The sequence below is a fragment of the Scatophagus argus genome, chromosome 3, assembly GCF_020382885.2.
Source record: "Scatophagus argus isolate fScaArg1 chromosome 3, fScaArg1.pri, whole genome shotgun sequence".
Classification (NCBI taxonomy): domain Eukaryota; kingdom Metazoa; phylum Chordata; class Actinopteri; family Scatophagidae; genus Scatophagus; species Scatophagus argus.
This window is the reverse complement of record NC_058495.1, coordinates 3,908,270-3,925,707: the sequence shown is the minus strand read 5'-3', so window position 1 is coordinate 3,925,707 and position 17,438 is coordinate 3,908,270. Positions and strand designations below refer to the sequence as shown.

The following is a 17,438-nucleotide window of genomic DNA, read 5'->3' as shown; positions in this document are numbered from 1 at the left end:
ATAAATGAGTTATATAACTGTTTTCAAAATCGCACTTTGTAGTTCAGATCAAATTCAACTCTGTAAAGATAAATGTATTTTCTTAATTTAACAGGACCACAAGACAGCAGTTTCTGTGGTAAAATTTTCTCAGTGGCAATTTATATTTTGGAAGTCTGAGGTCAGCCCACACAGCAGGACAGAACCTGGCCTGAACTCAGCTTGTGGTTATTTAATCAACTACATCTTCCTACTGCCTCAGAGGTGTGAACACTAAAATGTTCCAGTGGTTAATGAATTATTCATTTATGAAATATTTATCCTATTAATCAACTGTTGGCGGGCCTAACTTGTACTTCCTGCTTTTGGAATGTGGATGAACTATTAAGATGTGATGGGCTTGGAGGGGTAATTAATGCCCCAAAGGAGAGGTATGGCAGGCTTCCCATTGTTCCTGCATCTGGTTTGTTCCTTCTTGTGCTCTTCCCTCTGTTTGTTTCGTCTCCCCACGTCCTTCTTCTCTTTGCACTTTCTATTTCTGTGTCTTTATGGTCCTCTTCCCCCTCTTTGTCAGAGTGCTCTTGAAGCTTCTTTCTTCATCTTTTGGTGCTTCTCCTGTTTTTTCCTTGTCAAACTCTTTCTCCACCGTATTTATTTCTTCTCATTTGATTTGTCTGCTTCCTCTTTTAGCTTCTAGCATTCTCTGTCACCTTCAGATGCCAGTTAGTTTTCCTTTCCCAGCGCAGCTCTGCCATCTTGTCAGACGACTTTGAATGTATTCAACAGCACCAAATGCGTTTGCTGCCCTCTACATGAAGCGTGAGTGAAGGAGCTAAAAGATATAAGACATATTTAATGGGGAACATGAATTAGGTAATTTGTGAAAACAAAAATGAATGAGATAATATGTGCCCCCCCTTTTTTTCCTCCCTCTATGAAAACTCCTGAACTGTTGCAATCCATGGTGCAGCTTCAAAATCCCTCTGAATTAAAGGTGTTTGTGCACATATCATATGAAATCATAGAGCATTTTTTGCACACCAGTTTGGCCGACATACATAAAATTTGACTTGACACAAATCACATGATAATATGAAAAACATGAAACAAATATCTAAAGCCAAAAAGTACAAAGCAAAATAAAAAATAAATAAATAAACAAATGTTCACAGTATCTTGATTTGTAATGATCAGTTTGAGAATGCAAGACATTGTAAGGTCATTTAACAGTCTCTTCCACCTACTGTTTCCTGTCTTGCTCCTTTGTGGCACTAATCACCCCCCATACTCAGAGCTCAGGTTGCGTCCAGGCGCAGCAGAAGAACCTGTGGAGGTCTCTGCCTCCACCTGGCGATGGATGGGAAGAAATGAGGAGCAGTGGAGCTCCGGCATTCGCGTCTGCTGCTCCAGTCTCTCTCTCTCTCTCTCTCTCTCTCTCTCTCTCTCTCTCTCTCTCTCTCTCTCTCATCATGAATGAAAGAAGCCTCTTCCTCAGGTATGCCTTCTAACCCTCAATTGCGCTCCAGCGACCGTCAACAGCAACAACTACTACTACCAGAGCCGGCCGTTTCACTCCGTCTCGGGTGGATGGAAGAAGCACATTATAGCCACGGGAAAATTACTGCTGTAGGCTAATATAAGTGAAAACTTCAAGGATTCATAAGAGTGATTAAAAACAACAACAACAACAACAACAAAAACTGAGCCATGGCGACAATCGGGGATTTCGACCCACTCAACTCCACAGTACCTGCGACAAAGATTGAAATCACCGTTTCCTGCAGGTAAGCTGCGCTTGTTTTCCTACACACACACACACACACACACACCTGTCAGTCATCTTTTTACACTCACATATTTACACAATTGGGGAAGCTTAATAGGCTCACTAATGTCAGTTTGATTGTCGTCATGATTTTCAAGAGGCTCGGATATTGTGCGTAGTTTCGTGCCTTCCTCGACTTTTCCTTCTGGTTTTTAATCAGTATTATGTGGCTTTAACGAGCATGGAGCAACTCTTTTTTTTTTCTTTTCTTTTTTTCCTAAGGAAGAATTTGCATGTGCTGTGGGTGTAGAAGTGCGTGGGGGTGCAGTAACCAACAGTACCAGGATTTATTCTGAGTGCCTTGGAGAGCTCCGGAGAGCGCAACTCTGAGATCACATGAATGCGTGGATATTATGTGCCAACTGACAAAAAAGAAAAGACACACAGAGGGAAAACAGATCCTGGTTTGAAGAATCGTTAATGCAATGAGGCCTGAAGAATAAAAGGCAGGATTCATCTAACAGCCCACTAGAAGTTATTTTATAAAGCAGAACTTAGCCTTAGAACATGGAAACTGTACATCGTTACAAACTGTAATGCTCAGTGGGAATAGGAGGAGTGCAACGATTTAAATCATTATAAGTTTAAACGAAAAAGAGACAGAAAGAGACAGAATTTTTCAGTGAAGCTATAAATCAAAAGCTTAAAACATCTAAATATGCAAGTTTGAGAGGTATAATTGTAAAAGAGAATGAACATTTATTTTGAAAAGTGGTCAAAGTTTATGTGCAACAAGGACAGGTCTTAAAAGTGAAGGGATGTCAGGAGTTAGAGCAAAGGAAATAAAAGGACCTAAGTGAAAATGTCTGCTCAGAGCTGATGGTCGACAGCAGGTCATACTGTATGAATGTCTCCATCCCGATACTGCAGCGAGGGCTGTTTCTCTGATATAAAGGCAAAAGGCTGATGGAAACAGACCTGTCATAACCTCTACTTAAAGGCTTCTCAGGAGGAAAACACACATATTTTCAGGATAGGATTCAAAAATGTGTTCCCCTGACAGACCTGAACATAATTTGTTCTTCAAAGCTGAATCCTGCAGGGCAGGCCAAAGCTTTCTGGGGGTTCCGAGCAGCATGTGATGAGTCCACACCCCACTCCACTGCCATTACAAAGCAGCATACAGTATCATTTAAGACATTTATTTTACACAGCCAGTTTTAGTGGGGGTTTTTTTTCAGTACTAATTACCACTTAAACACTGAATGAAATGAATCAGTTCTCCTTGTAATTTTTATGTTAAAGTCAGAATTTTCATAAGAAGTCGTAGTCACATCCTTGTGTTTGTGTTGCTCCTTGTGCACCAAAGATTTTTTGGGGAAAAAAAATTTTGAGTCGTGCTGTTTTGTTCCAGACATGATGATATTATCATTTATTATTGATTTGTACTAGTCTCAAGTGTTGACTCGCCTTTTGATTGGTCGTTGAAGTCTCAACAACAGAGAAGTTGTTTCACATTGGGAATTTGATACCTGGCAAATGACTGAGTAAAATGCTGCATTTCTGTGTTGCAGACGCTGTGCAGAAACGTTTCCTTCTGTAAAACTTTGGCAGAAATGAGCATTTGGTCACTGATGTGCTAAACTCTTAGGGGAAATTACAAGATTGGGGGTGTGCTGGTGGCATAGTTTCTTACCCCATCTGGTCCACATTTTATTTTGCGAATTATTTAAATCAACCAAAATAACAAGATGAAAGAGTCTCCTTTTAGCTTATTTACAACAAAATTTTATTGCTATAAACAAATAAAAACATTATGATCCTCCAGCCAGAGAAACACAGATGAACCCAGTACCTACTTGCCATTGTTTTTGTTAGTTTTCAAGGAGTATTAAAAAAACAAAGTGTGTTCATCGGTGTGAGAGCTTGGAGACCCCATGGATAATACTGTTATGAAATGTACATACAATTTGCATCAGGCTCGGTTGGGATTATTCTTGTACAAAATCCATGCACACATTTTTGCATTGGGATTTTAGCTCCAACCTAGCACAGCTTTAAAGCTACAATGAGAAATATTACTCGGCTCTACGATATCACGTTAGTCTTTCAGTCCTTTATTTTATGTTCACAGCCAGTTTCCTGTGACCCAACAGGTGTTTTTCACACGGGACTAGCCAAATGACTGTATATTGCTTTCTGGTGGGTCAGTTTCAGCTGCTTGATACTGTGCATGCTGATTCACTGACTTGCTGGCTGACTTTCAGTGACATCTGTGCTTTTCAAAATGATGACACGATGATGAGTAGTTCTTGGTGGTGGGAATCACTGCAGCTACACATGAAACTACTGTAGTTGGATTATTGAAGCTATTTCTTTTGAACATTAGTTGGCTGATCAACATACTAGGCCACACTAGGCCTCCTTCATAATAGGTTTCTTCCTAGGTGGTGAGAGGCAGTTACACATTTTTTTTTCTGTTATTCTTTTACATGCCCTTGGATAAAAGGGTAATCTTTTCGGAATCTCTATAAATACTATACAATATTATAAAAACTAGATAGATATATAGATTAACCTATCAAATGTAAGGATTCTGTATTAGGCCCCTTGTAGGCTATTAATCAGCATATTTATATTACAATGGATCAAATGACTATGTGTAAAGTGAAACTGTGCTGCATGTCTGGAAACTATACACATAAGTGTTAAACTAGCTGGCTATCCTAGCTAGCTGTACATGTATTACTGTAAACACACAGGTAACAGTTTCAGTATGATAGCAATACTAAATCCAGCTGATGATTCTGTTTTCACCTGTGGTGGTCAGTTTTCCAACAAACTGGTTTCAGGGGTCAGATCCCCAACATGTTCCTTACCTAATGTGTACTCGTTTCATGTCAGCTCGGCGTGAGAGCCTCTAGCGTTACTGCGTTTTTCTGCTGTGCTAGTCTCTCTCGTCTGTCTCCTCTGCTCTCTCTGCACATGGAGCAGAGCAGAGGCGTTTCATCCGCCCTCCCAAAGCAGTCAGCCTTAACGCTGTAGTGACAAACCAGCAGAGAATTCACTCCTCAGTTCACCTCAGCACCACAGAGCATTTTCATGTCTTCAATACTGGAGCACTGAGCTCCTGCAGAGGCAAATATTTTTATATTTTTTGATAGAGTTGGTGGAGACCAAAACAGTGCTAAAAGGGGGTGAATATTGAATGCTAATGTAGCTGTTTATCTGCTTGGTGTGTAAATATGAAGTTGTTTGCTAACACATAAAAAAAAATAAATGCAGATTTAACATTTTAGTTATGGGTGAATTGAAGACATTTGGGCTAAATGTGCTATCCATCCATTGTCTATACTGCTTATCAGGTGTAGAAGGCTCGTGGGAGGAGTTGACTCTTCCCCATAGTCAGCAACCACACACTCATACCTTGGGGCAATGTAGAGCAGCTAATTAACCTGAAGTGCATGTTTTTGGGATTGTGGGAGGAAGCCGGAGTACCCAGAGGGAATCACACACTTTATTGATTACTTTTGTCTCTTCATCATGTCCTCTACGTGCAAGAATTATTTCCTCCTTGCTTGTGTATGAATACCGTCGACTGTAAAATAAAGATGGACAACTTGACAGCCTCTCGAAAGTGAAGGCAAAACATCTTCTGGACTGTCGGTTGTGACACAGAGGCCTGTAATTTCACTGAAGGTGATTCAAAATGCCTATTACATGACACAAACATCTCCTGTAATGGCAACACTCTTGGGGTGGATTCGAAAACCTAATGTTCTGCAGCTGTTCCTTCTCATCTAAACACCTGCTACCTCGTGTAGGAAGCCGGTGTCTGAACTCAGCCTGGTAAGACCTACCACACCATCAGAATCCTTCTAACTTGACTTCTTTCATCATCTTTTGTCTGAGAGGACGTGACCCATGTGTTTTGACAGATGCTTGACATTTCGATGATTTCAAAACGTTGTCACGTAGCCACACTGCCTCATTATCGTGTGAGCATCGGTGTATTGTCAGAGGAGGTTATCTGGGGGTGACTGCATTTTTAAAAGGCTCTCTCCTCTGTGACTTCGCTGCTTATACTCACTGTTTTGTTCTTAAAGGAAGTGAGCTTGTTTTGTAATATGAGGAGGATTTGCCTGAAGGAAATATAAATCAGTCTGTCTCTGTGCACTCAACATCCCGGTTGATCCATTCTCTCTCGTCTCTTTTTTCCATTAAGGGTTCCATCCTTAAACAGCCCAGATGTCGTGTTGTAGCTCAAAGCCACTGCAGGTGGTAATGAGGTGGATTGCTTTCCCCATTCAGGTTAAGATCCTTGACACAGAGGGTTCTGTTCAAATGGAAAAGACACAAGTGAAAAAGGGAAATGAGAAACAGGGGAGAGGTGGGGAGATTCACCATGTCCCTGCTCAGAATGAGTATTTTAATGTCAAAACAGGCAGGCAGCTGCGACTGGCCACTCAGATCTGCTTTAGGTGTGATGGCTGCTTGACGTCACATTTGGACAAGAAAAGAAGAGGAGATCCATCAATGTGCATCACAACTAGAAACATGTGGAGAAGATCCTCCACTGCTCAGCAATAGTACAATTTATTTTTTCTAACTTTAGGATTAAAATCAACAAGTGTTTACGTGAAATACTGTTAACTTTTTTCTAATTATGGCATCTTTCATATTATTTTGATGGATTTTGTTTGTGAAAAATTGAAATGAGCAGAATATTTTCCATCCCAGTTACCTCTGTTGTGTTGAGTGCATAGATCTCTACAGTCGTTGGAGGTCATTTTTTTCACATAGTGGCTTCTTTTCTTCTGTGAAATGGCATTACCTTATGTCTCCTTCTTTTGAAACAGTCTCTTTGTCTTTATGGTCAGGTGTTTCTGGTGGAACAGAGGCATGTAGCAGAGGATGGTGGTAATGTACTGATACTCCCCTGTATCACTGTTTACTCTAAAAAACATGTTTCCATCAGCTTTCAGTGTGTCCCCTCTACTTCCACTTCACCTAAACATAGCTTTGTTTTAAAGTGCACATTAAGCACTATTCCAGCACTCTCATTTTGTGCCACCACATTACTCTTAAAACCCACCCTGTACCTAAAAATTACCTTTATATACTACCAATTTTTTTTTTAACTCAGTTACGTCGTGATGGGGAACATAATGGTTGCCTGTTTTGTATGTGTAAATGAGTGTGTGAAAATGAGTACTATTGTAAGAGCCTTTTATCCCTCTTGTGTTAGTGCAATGATGTAATGCACACTTTGAACACTAGGTGGCATTTACCGGTAAAGGGCACCGGAAGTATTTATCACCGGAAGGTTACGAGAGGCTAGGTGTTGTTGCCCGGGAAGCATAAAGTTTTTGACCGTGGTCACGGTGGTATAACAGGTAAAATGCGATATGTGTTAATTAAATATTGTTATCGTAAATAAAAGAAGCAAGAAAATCACGGACATTGGAAATCGTGTATTGTCATTGCGTGTCTGATACATAAAGAAAAGCCAGTGGCGCGCGTCAATTATATGCCGGCCAAGCACAAGTCAAAAACTGCTTCTCAGAACATTGAAACGTGTGGACACGCTTAGCCAGCGAGTGACGGTTGTTGGAGGCTCCGTGCATTGGATAAGTGACTTATCTGCGGCGAAAGTGCAGCGGGATTAGGATGCCGACTCGACGGATCTGCGTTGCAGCAAGGCAGACATCCGACAGGACGCCGACGGGAGACGGTGGACGCCGAGTGGATCACGGAAGGCGGGAGACAGGACGCCAAACCGCCGGAATGGAACTGTGGACATGACTGTGGACTCAACAGGACCGGATTGGACGCCGATCAGCTGTGAGTCTTCCTCACGAGGTACGAGTAGCGCTACTTAATTGTTAATGACCTTTCTTATCTTGCGTACACACGTTTACGAGCGTAAATCCAAGCTTGGTAGCTAAGTGGAAACAAATATGGCAAACATAAACATCGATGACGACCTTTTCGACTTGGACGCTGGGGCTGTCGCGGTTCACGCTGCGAATGATTGTGACAATTGAGTTTATCGGGACTACAACAGGACAACTAAAGACTCAAATGAGAATGGCTAAACTAAAACGGTCAGACTCAAACGGGTTACTAAACTAGCCAGCAAAGCATTGTGCGAGAAGCTGGAAAAGTTGCAAAGCGAGAGAAGGGGTAAGCTAAATACAGTAAGTAGTTTGAGAAAAAATGTTCAAGAGTTATGTCTGACAATGATTGTAAATCTGAAGTCAAATGTACTTTCTCTAAGTTTGTCCTTGCACACAATGAAGCAAAATCCCTACATGATACATTGATGGGTTTGCTGCCTGGTGAGGAGGTTGACAGACAGCAAACATGGTTCAAAGCAAAAATGATTAATGATCAATGTTCAAAAATGGCTGAACTGCACTTTTGAACATAGTGGTGACATTGATATTGTCAGGTCGTCACAGGTACAACACGATGACAAAAATTAGGTTCTTGATGATATTTGCCCCAAGGGTAGTGTGTCAAATGTTGTTAGCAAGCACTCTAGCAAACAAAGCCGTGGCAGCCGGAAAAGCAGTGGCTCTGCAGCGTTTGCACGCATTATGGCACAAGCTGAGAGAGCTGCACTCATTGCCTGTGCAACAGTTTTACAGGAAAAACATATGTTGGAGAAGCAGGAACAGCAGCTAAAGAGAAGAAGGGAGCAATTGGAGCTTCAAGCTGGAATAACTACAGCAACTGCTAAATGACCAATTTTTGAAGCCTCAGATAACAAAAGTGTATCAACAGCACCATCTGATGACATGAACTCTTACCTGGAAAGGAAAACACATCAGTATAGAACTTCCAAATCTCTTAACCCCATGGCAAAGGAGCATGAACCTATTCCAGGAATGCCATTGAAATATACAAAGCAGCCAGTCTCTGTGCAAATGGACTCATTATCACTGCGCACATACCACCAGGAAGGTGGTAACGCAACAAATCAAGCTGACGAAGGCGGGACATCAACACGAGCCTAACGTTGGTCTGTGCAAAAATTCACAGCACAATATCTCTGTTCCGTGTGCTCAGCCACCACAGGCTTTGCCAATGCAACCCCAAATGAAGCGAGAGTAATTTGGAGGCCTCTATGACATCATGCATAGACAAAATTACAGCAGCTCTTGTCCATCAACACCATTCACTGTCTTTACAGTAAGAAAAATACCTGTGTTTGGTGGAAATCCCCTCGAATATAGAGCCTTCATCCGAGCATTTCAACATGGCATTGAAGAAAAGGCCCGTAAGGATGACTGTTTGTATTATCTGAAGCAGTTCACCAGAGGGCAGCATATGAGTCATGGGCGTGGTTATGAAATGGCAAAAGGGCTCCTACATGAACATTTCGGGAATGAATTTGAAGTTGCTGCTGCATAGAGAAGGTTTTGGCTTGGCCAATGGTTAAATCGGAGGATGTGAAATCTTTGCAGGCCTACCCTTTTTTGCCATTTTTGCGTGGCTGTTGCAACATGACGGAAGAACCTGAGTATATACAAGAGCTGAATGCACCATTTGCAATGAGAACAGCAATGTCCAAATTACCCTTCAAATTAAAAGAAAGATGGAGGACTGCTGCACATGACGTGCTGGAGAAATATATACGCAGAGCGCAGATTTCGTCCATTTCCTTGAACATGAGGTCAGAATACTATCTGATCCTCTATTCGGGGATATTCAAGTCTCTTCATTTGCAAAACCTGACTCAAGGATTGCAATTAAGTCTTTGCACAGGAAGGACATAAGAAGTAACAGTTTTGCCACCACAGTAAAACTGACCGTGAGGATGAGCCAATAGCAAAAGATAATGGATCAGTAAAACAAGGCATGTTCGAGAAGCTGAAACCCATTGTGTGTGTGCATGCATGTGCTGCTCTCATGAGCACTTGCAGGACAACTGTCCACGATTAAAGAAGCACCGGGAAAAGATAAACTTTCTAAAGGAGAAAGGAATTTGTTTTGCTTGTCTGTGTACTGGACGCATGAGCAAGAATTGCGAAAGGCGCCTTACTTGTAAGAGTTGCGGGCAAAGCCATCCTACGGTGCTTCATTTTCAAATGGAGACAGCTAGTGGAGTGGCCTTTCTGGATTCTTGCAGTACTGCTACATTCTGTTCAGAAGGTCTGATGAGAAAACTGAACATTGAGGGAAGACACACACATTTCCTTTTACACACCATGGGCCAGGAGAAGGCGGTTCCTGCGTACACTCTCACTGGCCTTGAAGTTTCTGGTCATACAGAGTGTTATCGTCAACTAACAGAGGTACTTACTCAACGTAAAATGCCGGTAATGATGGACAACATCATCACTGAGGAAGACCTGGCACAATGGCCATATTTGTCATCCATTCAAATCCCTCATATAATGGCTGATGTTGACTTGTTGATTGGTGGCGATGCTCCCGAGCTACTTGAATCTTGGGAAATAGTCCACAGTTGTGAAGGTGGCCCATACGCTGTAAAGACAGTGTTGGGAAGGGTCATTAATAGACCTGTTAGATGCAGCAGTACCACTACACAGGAGGCTGGACTGGCGGTTGCCAATGTGAATAAGGTTTCTGTTTGCAAGCTGGAGGAGTTGCTAAGTAACCTGTACATGATTTTAGCGTAAGAACTTTTGAAGACAATGAAATCTCAAGAGAGGACATGAGGTTTCTGGAAATCGCAAACAACTCCGTAAAACTGTTGAATGCACACAACACTGTAAAAATGCCCTTTAGGCAGAAACAACCCTTTTTTTCCAACAATCTGTCTGTCGCCAAGCAGAGGGTACTTGGCCTCAAGAGAAGAATTGAGAGAAACGAGCAGTTTCATCATGAATATGCAGATTTCTTCACAAGACAAAGTATGATGTTATGGAGAGGCCTGTAACTGCACTTTGTCTGCTACAGGCAGCATCTGAAGTTTGATCAATATTCATTCATTATTTAGGTAACTGTGTTATTCTAATATTGCATAATTGTGATATAATATGTGGTTCAAGGCTCTTTGTTTTCATAAATGTGAATTGTTAATAATTAGGGGCTGGAATGTAAGAGCCTGTTTTCCCTTTTTTGTGTTAGTGCAATGATGTAATGCACACTTTGAACACTAGGTGGCATTTACCGGTAAAGGGCACCGGAAGTATTTATCACCGGGAGGTTACGAGGGGCTGGGCGTTGCCCGGGAAGCATAAAGTTTTTGACTGTGAGGTAAAATGCGATTATGTGTTAATTTAAATATTGTTATTGTAAATAAAAGAAGCAAGAAAATCACAGACATTGGAAATCGTCTGCAGTCATTGCGTGTCTGATATGTAAAGAAAAGCCAGTGGCGCGTGTCAATTATATGCCGGCCCAGCAACAGAAAACAGCTTATAGGAAAGCTGTTACAACTATACTATACATTATCTTTCTTTAACATAATTGTCCTGTTGCAAATTGGTTTTCTAAACATAATTCCTATGAGGCAGGGTTGCAAACCTGTATAGGCTTAGTGATTATAATCAGATTACTTATATGGAATGCAAATGTAAAAGACATAAAGAGCCTGCCTGTCAGCTACTTTTCCTTCTTCAGAGCTCTTCGATGAAACAGGCGATGTGATGACGTGTTTCCCCACACTCCTCTACACACTTCTCAAACCAGCTTGTTCGTCCATAGCTGTCGGTCTGTGTGTCTTGCCATTAAAAACTTGATCAGTAAAGACAGAAAATCATTCAGCTGTGTAAAAAATCTGATTTGGTCACTTGTTAATGACAACACGGAGGCTCTATCTTAAAGACTAGGGTTGAAAAAAGTGTAAGTATGGTGTGTCTGTGTGAGTAAACATGATGTGTCAGTGTGTATGTGGGTCAGACAGGCAGTCACATAGTATAGAAGCAAGCTGTGTTTTTCTTCTGTCTTATATAAGTGGCGCTTTGCCTGTCTGCCACCCAAACGCCACCCCTCTACATCCTATTAGATGAGCTGAGCGTAGCAGCCACCCTGCAGTCTACAGTGATTACTGCTGGCACTGGATGGTTTAAATGAGATGGTAGAAAATAAATTACCTCCCCTTACATACAAGCAAAGCACCTATTAACCCCAATACCACCACCCATCCATTACTGATTGTTGGGATACCAAAAGTATGAAAATAATGTAACTTTCTAATGCCTGCAATTGACTAAATCTGATATTTTAGGAAAACTTATATATTTTATTCCCAATATGTTGCTGGAAAATTAAACACATAATTGGATTAAAGTGGATCTAGTGGCGAGACATTTTAATTAGATTTCAGATCAAGTCTTGGCAAAAATACAAAAAATGCCAAATACAGCAGACGTGGTAGCTAACAGTCAGGATAACCATGTCTGATATTCAGCATTTTCCCCCATTATCATTCCAATTTTTTTTTTTTTTTTTTTGGTCTGATTGCCAGTAAAATGAGTACATTTAAAAGTGCCTTTCTTTAGCTCTGAAGTAGCATCATTTCCACACTGGAGTGTCATTTCTTTCTCTGTAGCATCATTGGCTTGTTAAGGAAAAACACACATATAGGTTGATCCCTACTATTCAAACATCCAGCAACATTAGCATTTTTGAGAAGTCTCTAGCAATTTAGCTGCTAAATGCTCCAGTGTGTTCATCAGCAAACCTAACTGCAAATTTTGTCTGCTGTTTGGTGCTGTGCAGGTTGTGTTTAGTAGGTTTATTAGATCTTTTGGACTGAAAATAGCTGTCACCTGCTGCTGTAAACAAGCCTCCTTAGTACACTAAAGAGGAAAATGCCTCATGTAGCTGGGGGGGAGGGGGGTACTGCAGAGCCAGATGATAGTTTTCTGTGGGTTTCTCATCATGAGTGACCACTTTACACATTGTCATTTTATTTATACGTTCAAAATATTGATTAGTGCAACTTTGAAGCTGGTCAGTAATGCCTCCCCAGAATGTCAGCTGTGGAAATGGTCTATCATGGTAGAGCAAAGTGAAATATAGAGGTGTCATGGATACGTACGAAGTCAAAAAAAAAAAAAAATACGTGAACCTCCTTGAGTTGAGCATATATCAATTTCAAACTGAATGTATGGATTATTTTACAGAGACAGCAGAAGAAAAAGACAAGAAAAACAACCAGAGTACCTGGTCAGACAAAAGTGTCCTTCACCTCACATTTTGAGAGAGAGAGAGAGAGAGAGAGAGATAGGCATTACATACAACATGGCTGAGATCAAGGAAAACAAGCAAACTAAATTTCACAATACATGATAGTGCATGTTGCTTTAGCATGATGTCAAAAGCTACACCACTACTAATTAATCCAATGGCTGATTGTGAATTCTGCTCAGGAAATCACCTTATAATTGATCATCATTTTGTAACCATGTTAGCCTATTTGCATGGGTATTTTCCTTTATTAATTATGTCAAAAGTGTCTAAACTGCTGTGGTAGTATCCCATTCAGAGTGCTTTGAGCCTTTTCGTATCTGGTAACAGTTCTTAACCTGTCAGTTCACACCTATATTGCATCTCCACATGTGTCTCGAGTGTGACACTGTATGCCAGTGAACACGTACATGACTGGAACAAACAGATACAACCTTTTTTACACAAAGAAAGAAAGAACTTCATGCGTAACATTAGCTGAATTTACAAGAAGACCCAATTAATTAAGAATTTGTCAGAGACTGTGTTTCTCAATGTTTACACTGTTTGTCTGAACTCAGAAACTCACAAAACTGAACAATTTTTGAGGAAATCTGGGTGCTTTCCTGCTGATGACAAAGTAGCAGCCTGTATTTGTTACTGGTCATTGTATTCATGAAATTTGACATGTTTATTGTCCATAAATTGTTGTCTTGTGTCATAAATTTGGTGCAAATGGTGAAATTTGTTGAAACGGTGTGGGAAGCCTATCCCAGCTGACTAAAGGCGAGAGGCGGGGTTCACCATGGACTGGTCGCTAGTCAATTGCAGAGGTGACACCAAAGACAGACAACCACACACTCACACACTCAAACCTCAGGGCAGTGTAGAGTAGCCAATTAACCTACTCTGCTGTGGGAGGAAGCTGGAGTACCAGAGAAAATCCACGCAGGCACAGGGAGAGCATGCAAACTCCACACAGAAGGACCCAGGACCCCGGGATTCGAATCTGGAACCCTCTTGCTGTGAGGTGACAGTGCAAACCACTGTGCTGCCCCCTTGAGGAAAGTTTAAAGAAACAATTGATTCTCAGTTAGCATTTACCTACAAAGTTTACATCACCCTGAATCTAACAGTATGTGTGTTCAGATGTGATTGATGTATGACTCATGGGAGAAGGAGCACAATATTTACTTATTTATATATTATGGATTTTTCAATGATGATGGAGTAGTAGTTTTTAATGAGGTAATTGAATGAAGTTGGAGATCATTAAGATAAGATAAGATAATCCTTTATTAGTCCCGTAACTGGGAAATTACAGTATTACAGCAGCAAACAGGCTATAGAGGGTGCAAAGCATGCAAGGATAAGGGAAGGATGAGCATTCAAAAATGAATAAGTACACAGGAAACAAGTACCTGCTGCTGTACACAGTACAGAAAAGAAAAAGACTATTTACACTAGAGTCTCTCAAGTTATGATTAGTGGATGGATTGATTATTGTACCAATTTGTTTCAGGGACTAAGTATGTAGGTACTGATCCTAGTAGTAGTGTTACATGAGTAAGGATTACTGCACAGTTATTACTTCACATGTATTATTGCAGGTCTGGTGTGACCATTGGTCCCATTATTGCACATGATTTATTGTCCAGTTAACACATTCAACAGCTTAAATGTCCAGTCTATCAGCTGTGCTTGTTGTGGAGTCTGACAGCAGTGGGCAGGAAGGAGCGGCGGTACCTCTCCTTCACACAGCGCGGGTGTAGCAGTCTGTCACTGAAAGAGCTGCCCAGTGCTGTCAGAGTGCCCTGCATGGGGTGGGAGGGGGTCTCCAGCATGGACGACAGCTTGGCTATCGTCCTCCTGTCACTCACCTCATCCACTTGGATGAGTTCTTGGTACTCTCCGTCGTTCATGATGAGGCCGACGATCGCAGAGTCATCTTCTGTCGGTGGCAGGTTGGAGTGTTGTACCTGAAATCAGAGGTGTAGAGAGTGAACAGAAAGGGAGACAGAACTGTTCCCTGTGGTGCATCTGTGCTACAGAGAAGCACGTCAGACTCACTGCTCTGCGTCCTCACATACTGTGGCCTGTTAAGTGTTATAACTTTTTAGAGTTCTCCATTGTGGTGCTGTGAGGGCATTTGAGAGCTGCATTGTGACTGTGCATTGGAGTGTGACACCACACTCCAATGCTAAAAAGTGACATTGTCCTTCTTTCAGAGCAAAATGCCAGGTAGGTCAGCGGCACAGGGAGTCAGGACTTCGCAGTGGGAGAATGTCAATCACAGCAGGGGGGGGCTGTGATTGGATACCCAACTTTCCCTATATAATGGCCTGTAAGACCACATTACAACCTTTGTCACCTTAACACCTTGAAGAGTGGATCACAGAAGTTTAGTCTCAAAGATGAAACCGATTCTCTGCTTTCAGAGAAGCACCAAACGAAACAAACCTATGAAAGCAGGTTATGAAAGCACTTTCCTATGAAAGTCAGCAGTCCAACTTGTATACATATCTTGTAATATCAGTATTCCTGCAGAAAAGGAGCACATTTATATTCATTGCCACTTGTTTTTTGTAGACATGGGAGTCATCACATAAATCCCTCAATGTGTTCAACCAAAGAGAAGAAATGAAAGGCAACCTCTGTGGAAAACATTCATGGATATCCTAGACAAACAGAAATCTGTAAAATGTGCCTATATAAAAGTGACATTGCAACACGCAAAAGGGATGATGTGATTAAGCAGAAAAAAGAAAACAGACTTACAAAACATCCCTCAGGAAATGTCTTCAGTTCCCTGCAGACGCACTGTGTGCACCAGTATAGTCTGAAACACGCACGGACACATGCTGACATCTTTGAGGCTATTTATAACAGCAATATGGTACCAGTAAACAGCTAGCCTACGCGCTGCTTACATCTAATAAACAAACTGATAACTGAAAGATGTAGATTAATTAATATTTTGTATCTGGCTTTGTGAACTTACATTGTGATCACTAGCACAATGTAAGTTCACATGGCTGATTTCAAGTGCTGTTGGTATATCAGGGTTTTGATAAATAAAGAAGCTCATGTGTGAATAAAAAAAATGATAAGCAATTATTTAATTCAGCAAAATAATCTTTATAAATCAGCATAACTTGACCTTGTTCAAACATGTAGTTCAAGTGTTAGTAAATTATCCAAATGCAAAATTTACGATCCTGGTGGTACCTAACCAAGCTGATGATCCTTGAGATTTCCGCCACCACCTATGTATGGAAGGTTAACAGAATTTTATTTAAGTTTACAAAATGTTCCAGCTACTCTACGTAATCCACTGATTTTACCATAAACGGTTTAAATACAGCCTTGATGCTACTTAGTTAGCAGCTTGTTGCTCCAGTAACTCCTGTGTTGCAATGCAATTTATCAAAGATGGTCTCTTTTATCTGTTTTCCGTAAAAATTTAAATAAGTTCCTCAGTTTGACTATCGGTTTATCCATTTTATAAAATGAATGGGAATCTCATGCAACAGTTGTTGCTGTGATTTAAAGTTTTATGTTTCTATCAAATGACAATGAATTTGTTAGCGTACAAAGACCACAACTGCCATGAAATACTTTGCTAAGGCCTCCTGCATATCAGCATTACCTTTTCCTCCTTTATCTTATCTTTATATCCGTCACTTTCTTTTCTCTTGGGGTAATCATTTTTTAAAAAAAATGTAAGAAGGTGTTTTATTGTTACAGCCATTTCTGGACTGTGGAGATTGTAAAGTCCATTTCCTTGACACTCCCCTGGCTAGTCTGTCAAGCTAGTTTTAGCTGGTGACCGTCTTAAAGCTTGTGGGAAATGGTGTTCATTAAAGGCTGCTAAAAACATGAATATTGAATAAGTAATAAGATTATGTTTTTCACAGTTTACCATCCATACACACTGTGGAGTTTTATTAATAAAACTAATATTAGATTCAGTGTGATTTTTGAGTGAGGTTTTCTTCCTTCTGGGCAGAATGTGAGAATTTCATTTTGACTCTGTAATGGGTGAAAGGTGAACTCTGTTGAGCAAAAAATAGTAAGCCCTGTAGGATAAAAGCATTTGTTTTATGCGGGGATCCCAGAGGGCTCTTAGACTTGTGTGTTTTAGCACTGCAAACTGCCATACTCTATTAGCAGGGGAGGGTTACTATACCGAGGCCCAAGCATGAACGTGCATGTGGACACGAACAGACCAGCATGAACATGTGAGGCTGCTCCCTGCAGTCGCTCTGACTTGCTCCTAGTCACCCTGACAGCTACAAGCCCTCCAGAGAGGAGTGTCTCCATCTGTCAGTTACTGCTCCTCAGCTCTCTATTGAACACTGTTTGTTATCACAGCCAGTTCTCACTGATGTGTCAAGTAGTTAGAAGGAAATTGGGTCGTAATCCTGGCAATCATTTGATGTCTGCGTGTTATGATTTTCTTTGTGTTTGTGTATATGATTCATTTCCCTTGCTGCCGGCACAAAATGAAGAAAGATGAACTCCTCTTATGTGTCAACTTTGATAT

At 41.0% G+C, this 17,438-nt stretch overlaps 1 protein-coding gene across 1 annotated transcript in view; it reads left to right on the top strand.

The window, feature by feature from the left end:
- Nucleotides 1–1,170: 1,170 nt before the first annotated feature.
- LOC124055261 (copine-9-like) overlaps nt 1,171–17,438 on the top strand; it is a 135,330-nt gene continuing 119,062 nt past the window's right edge. The window contains exon 1 of the mRNA XM_046381908.1: nt 1,171–1,763. Coding sequence (XP_046237864.1) covers nt 1,687–1,763 — 77 coding nt within the window. The 5' untranslated portion in view covers nt 1,171–1,686. The remainder of the gene's footprint in view (nt 1,764–17,438) is intronic.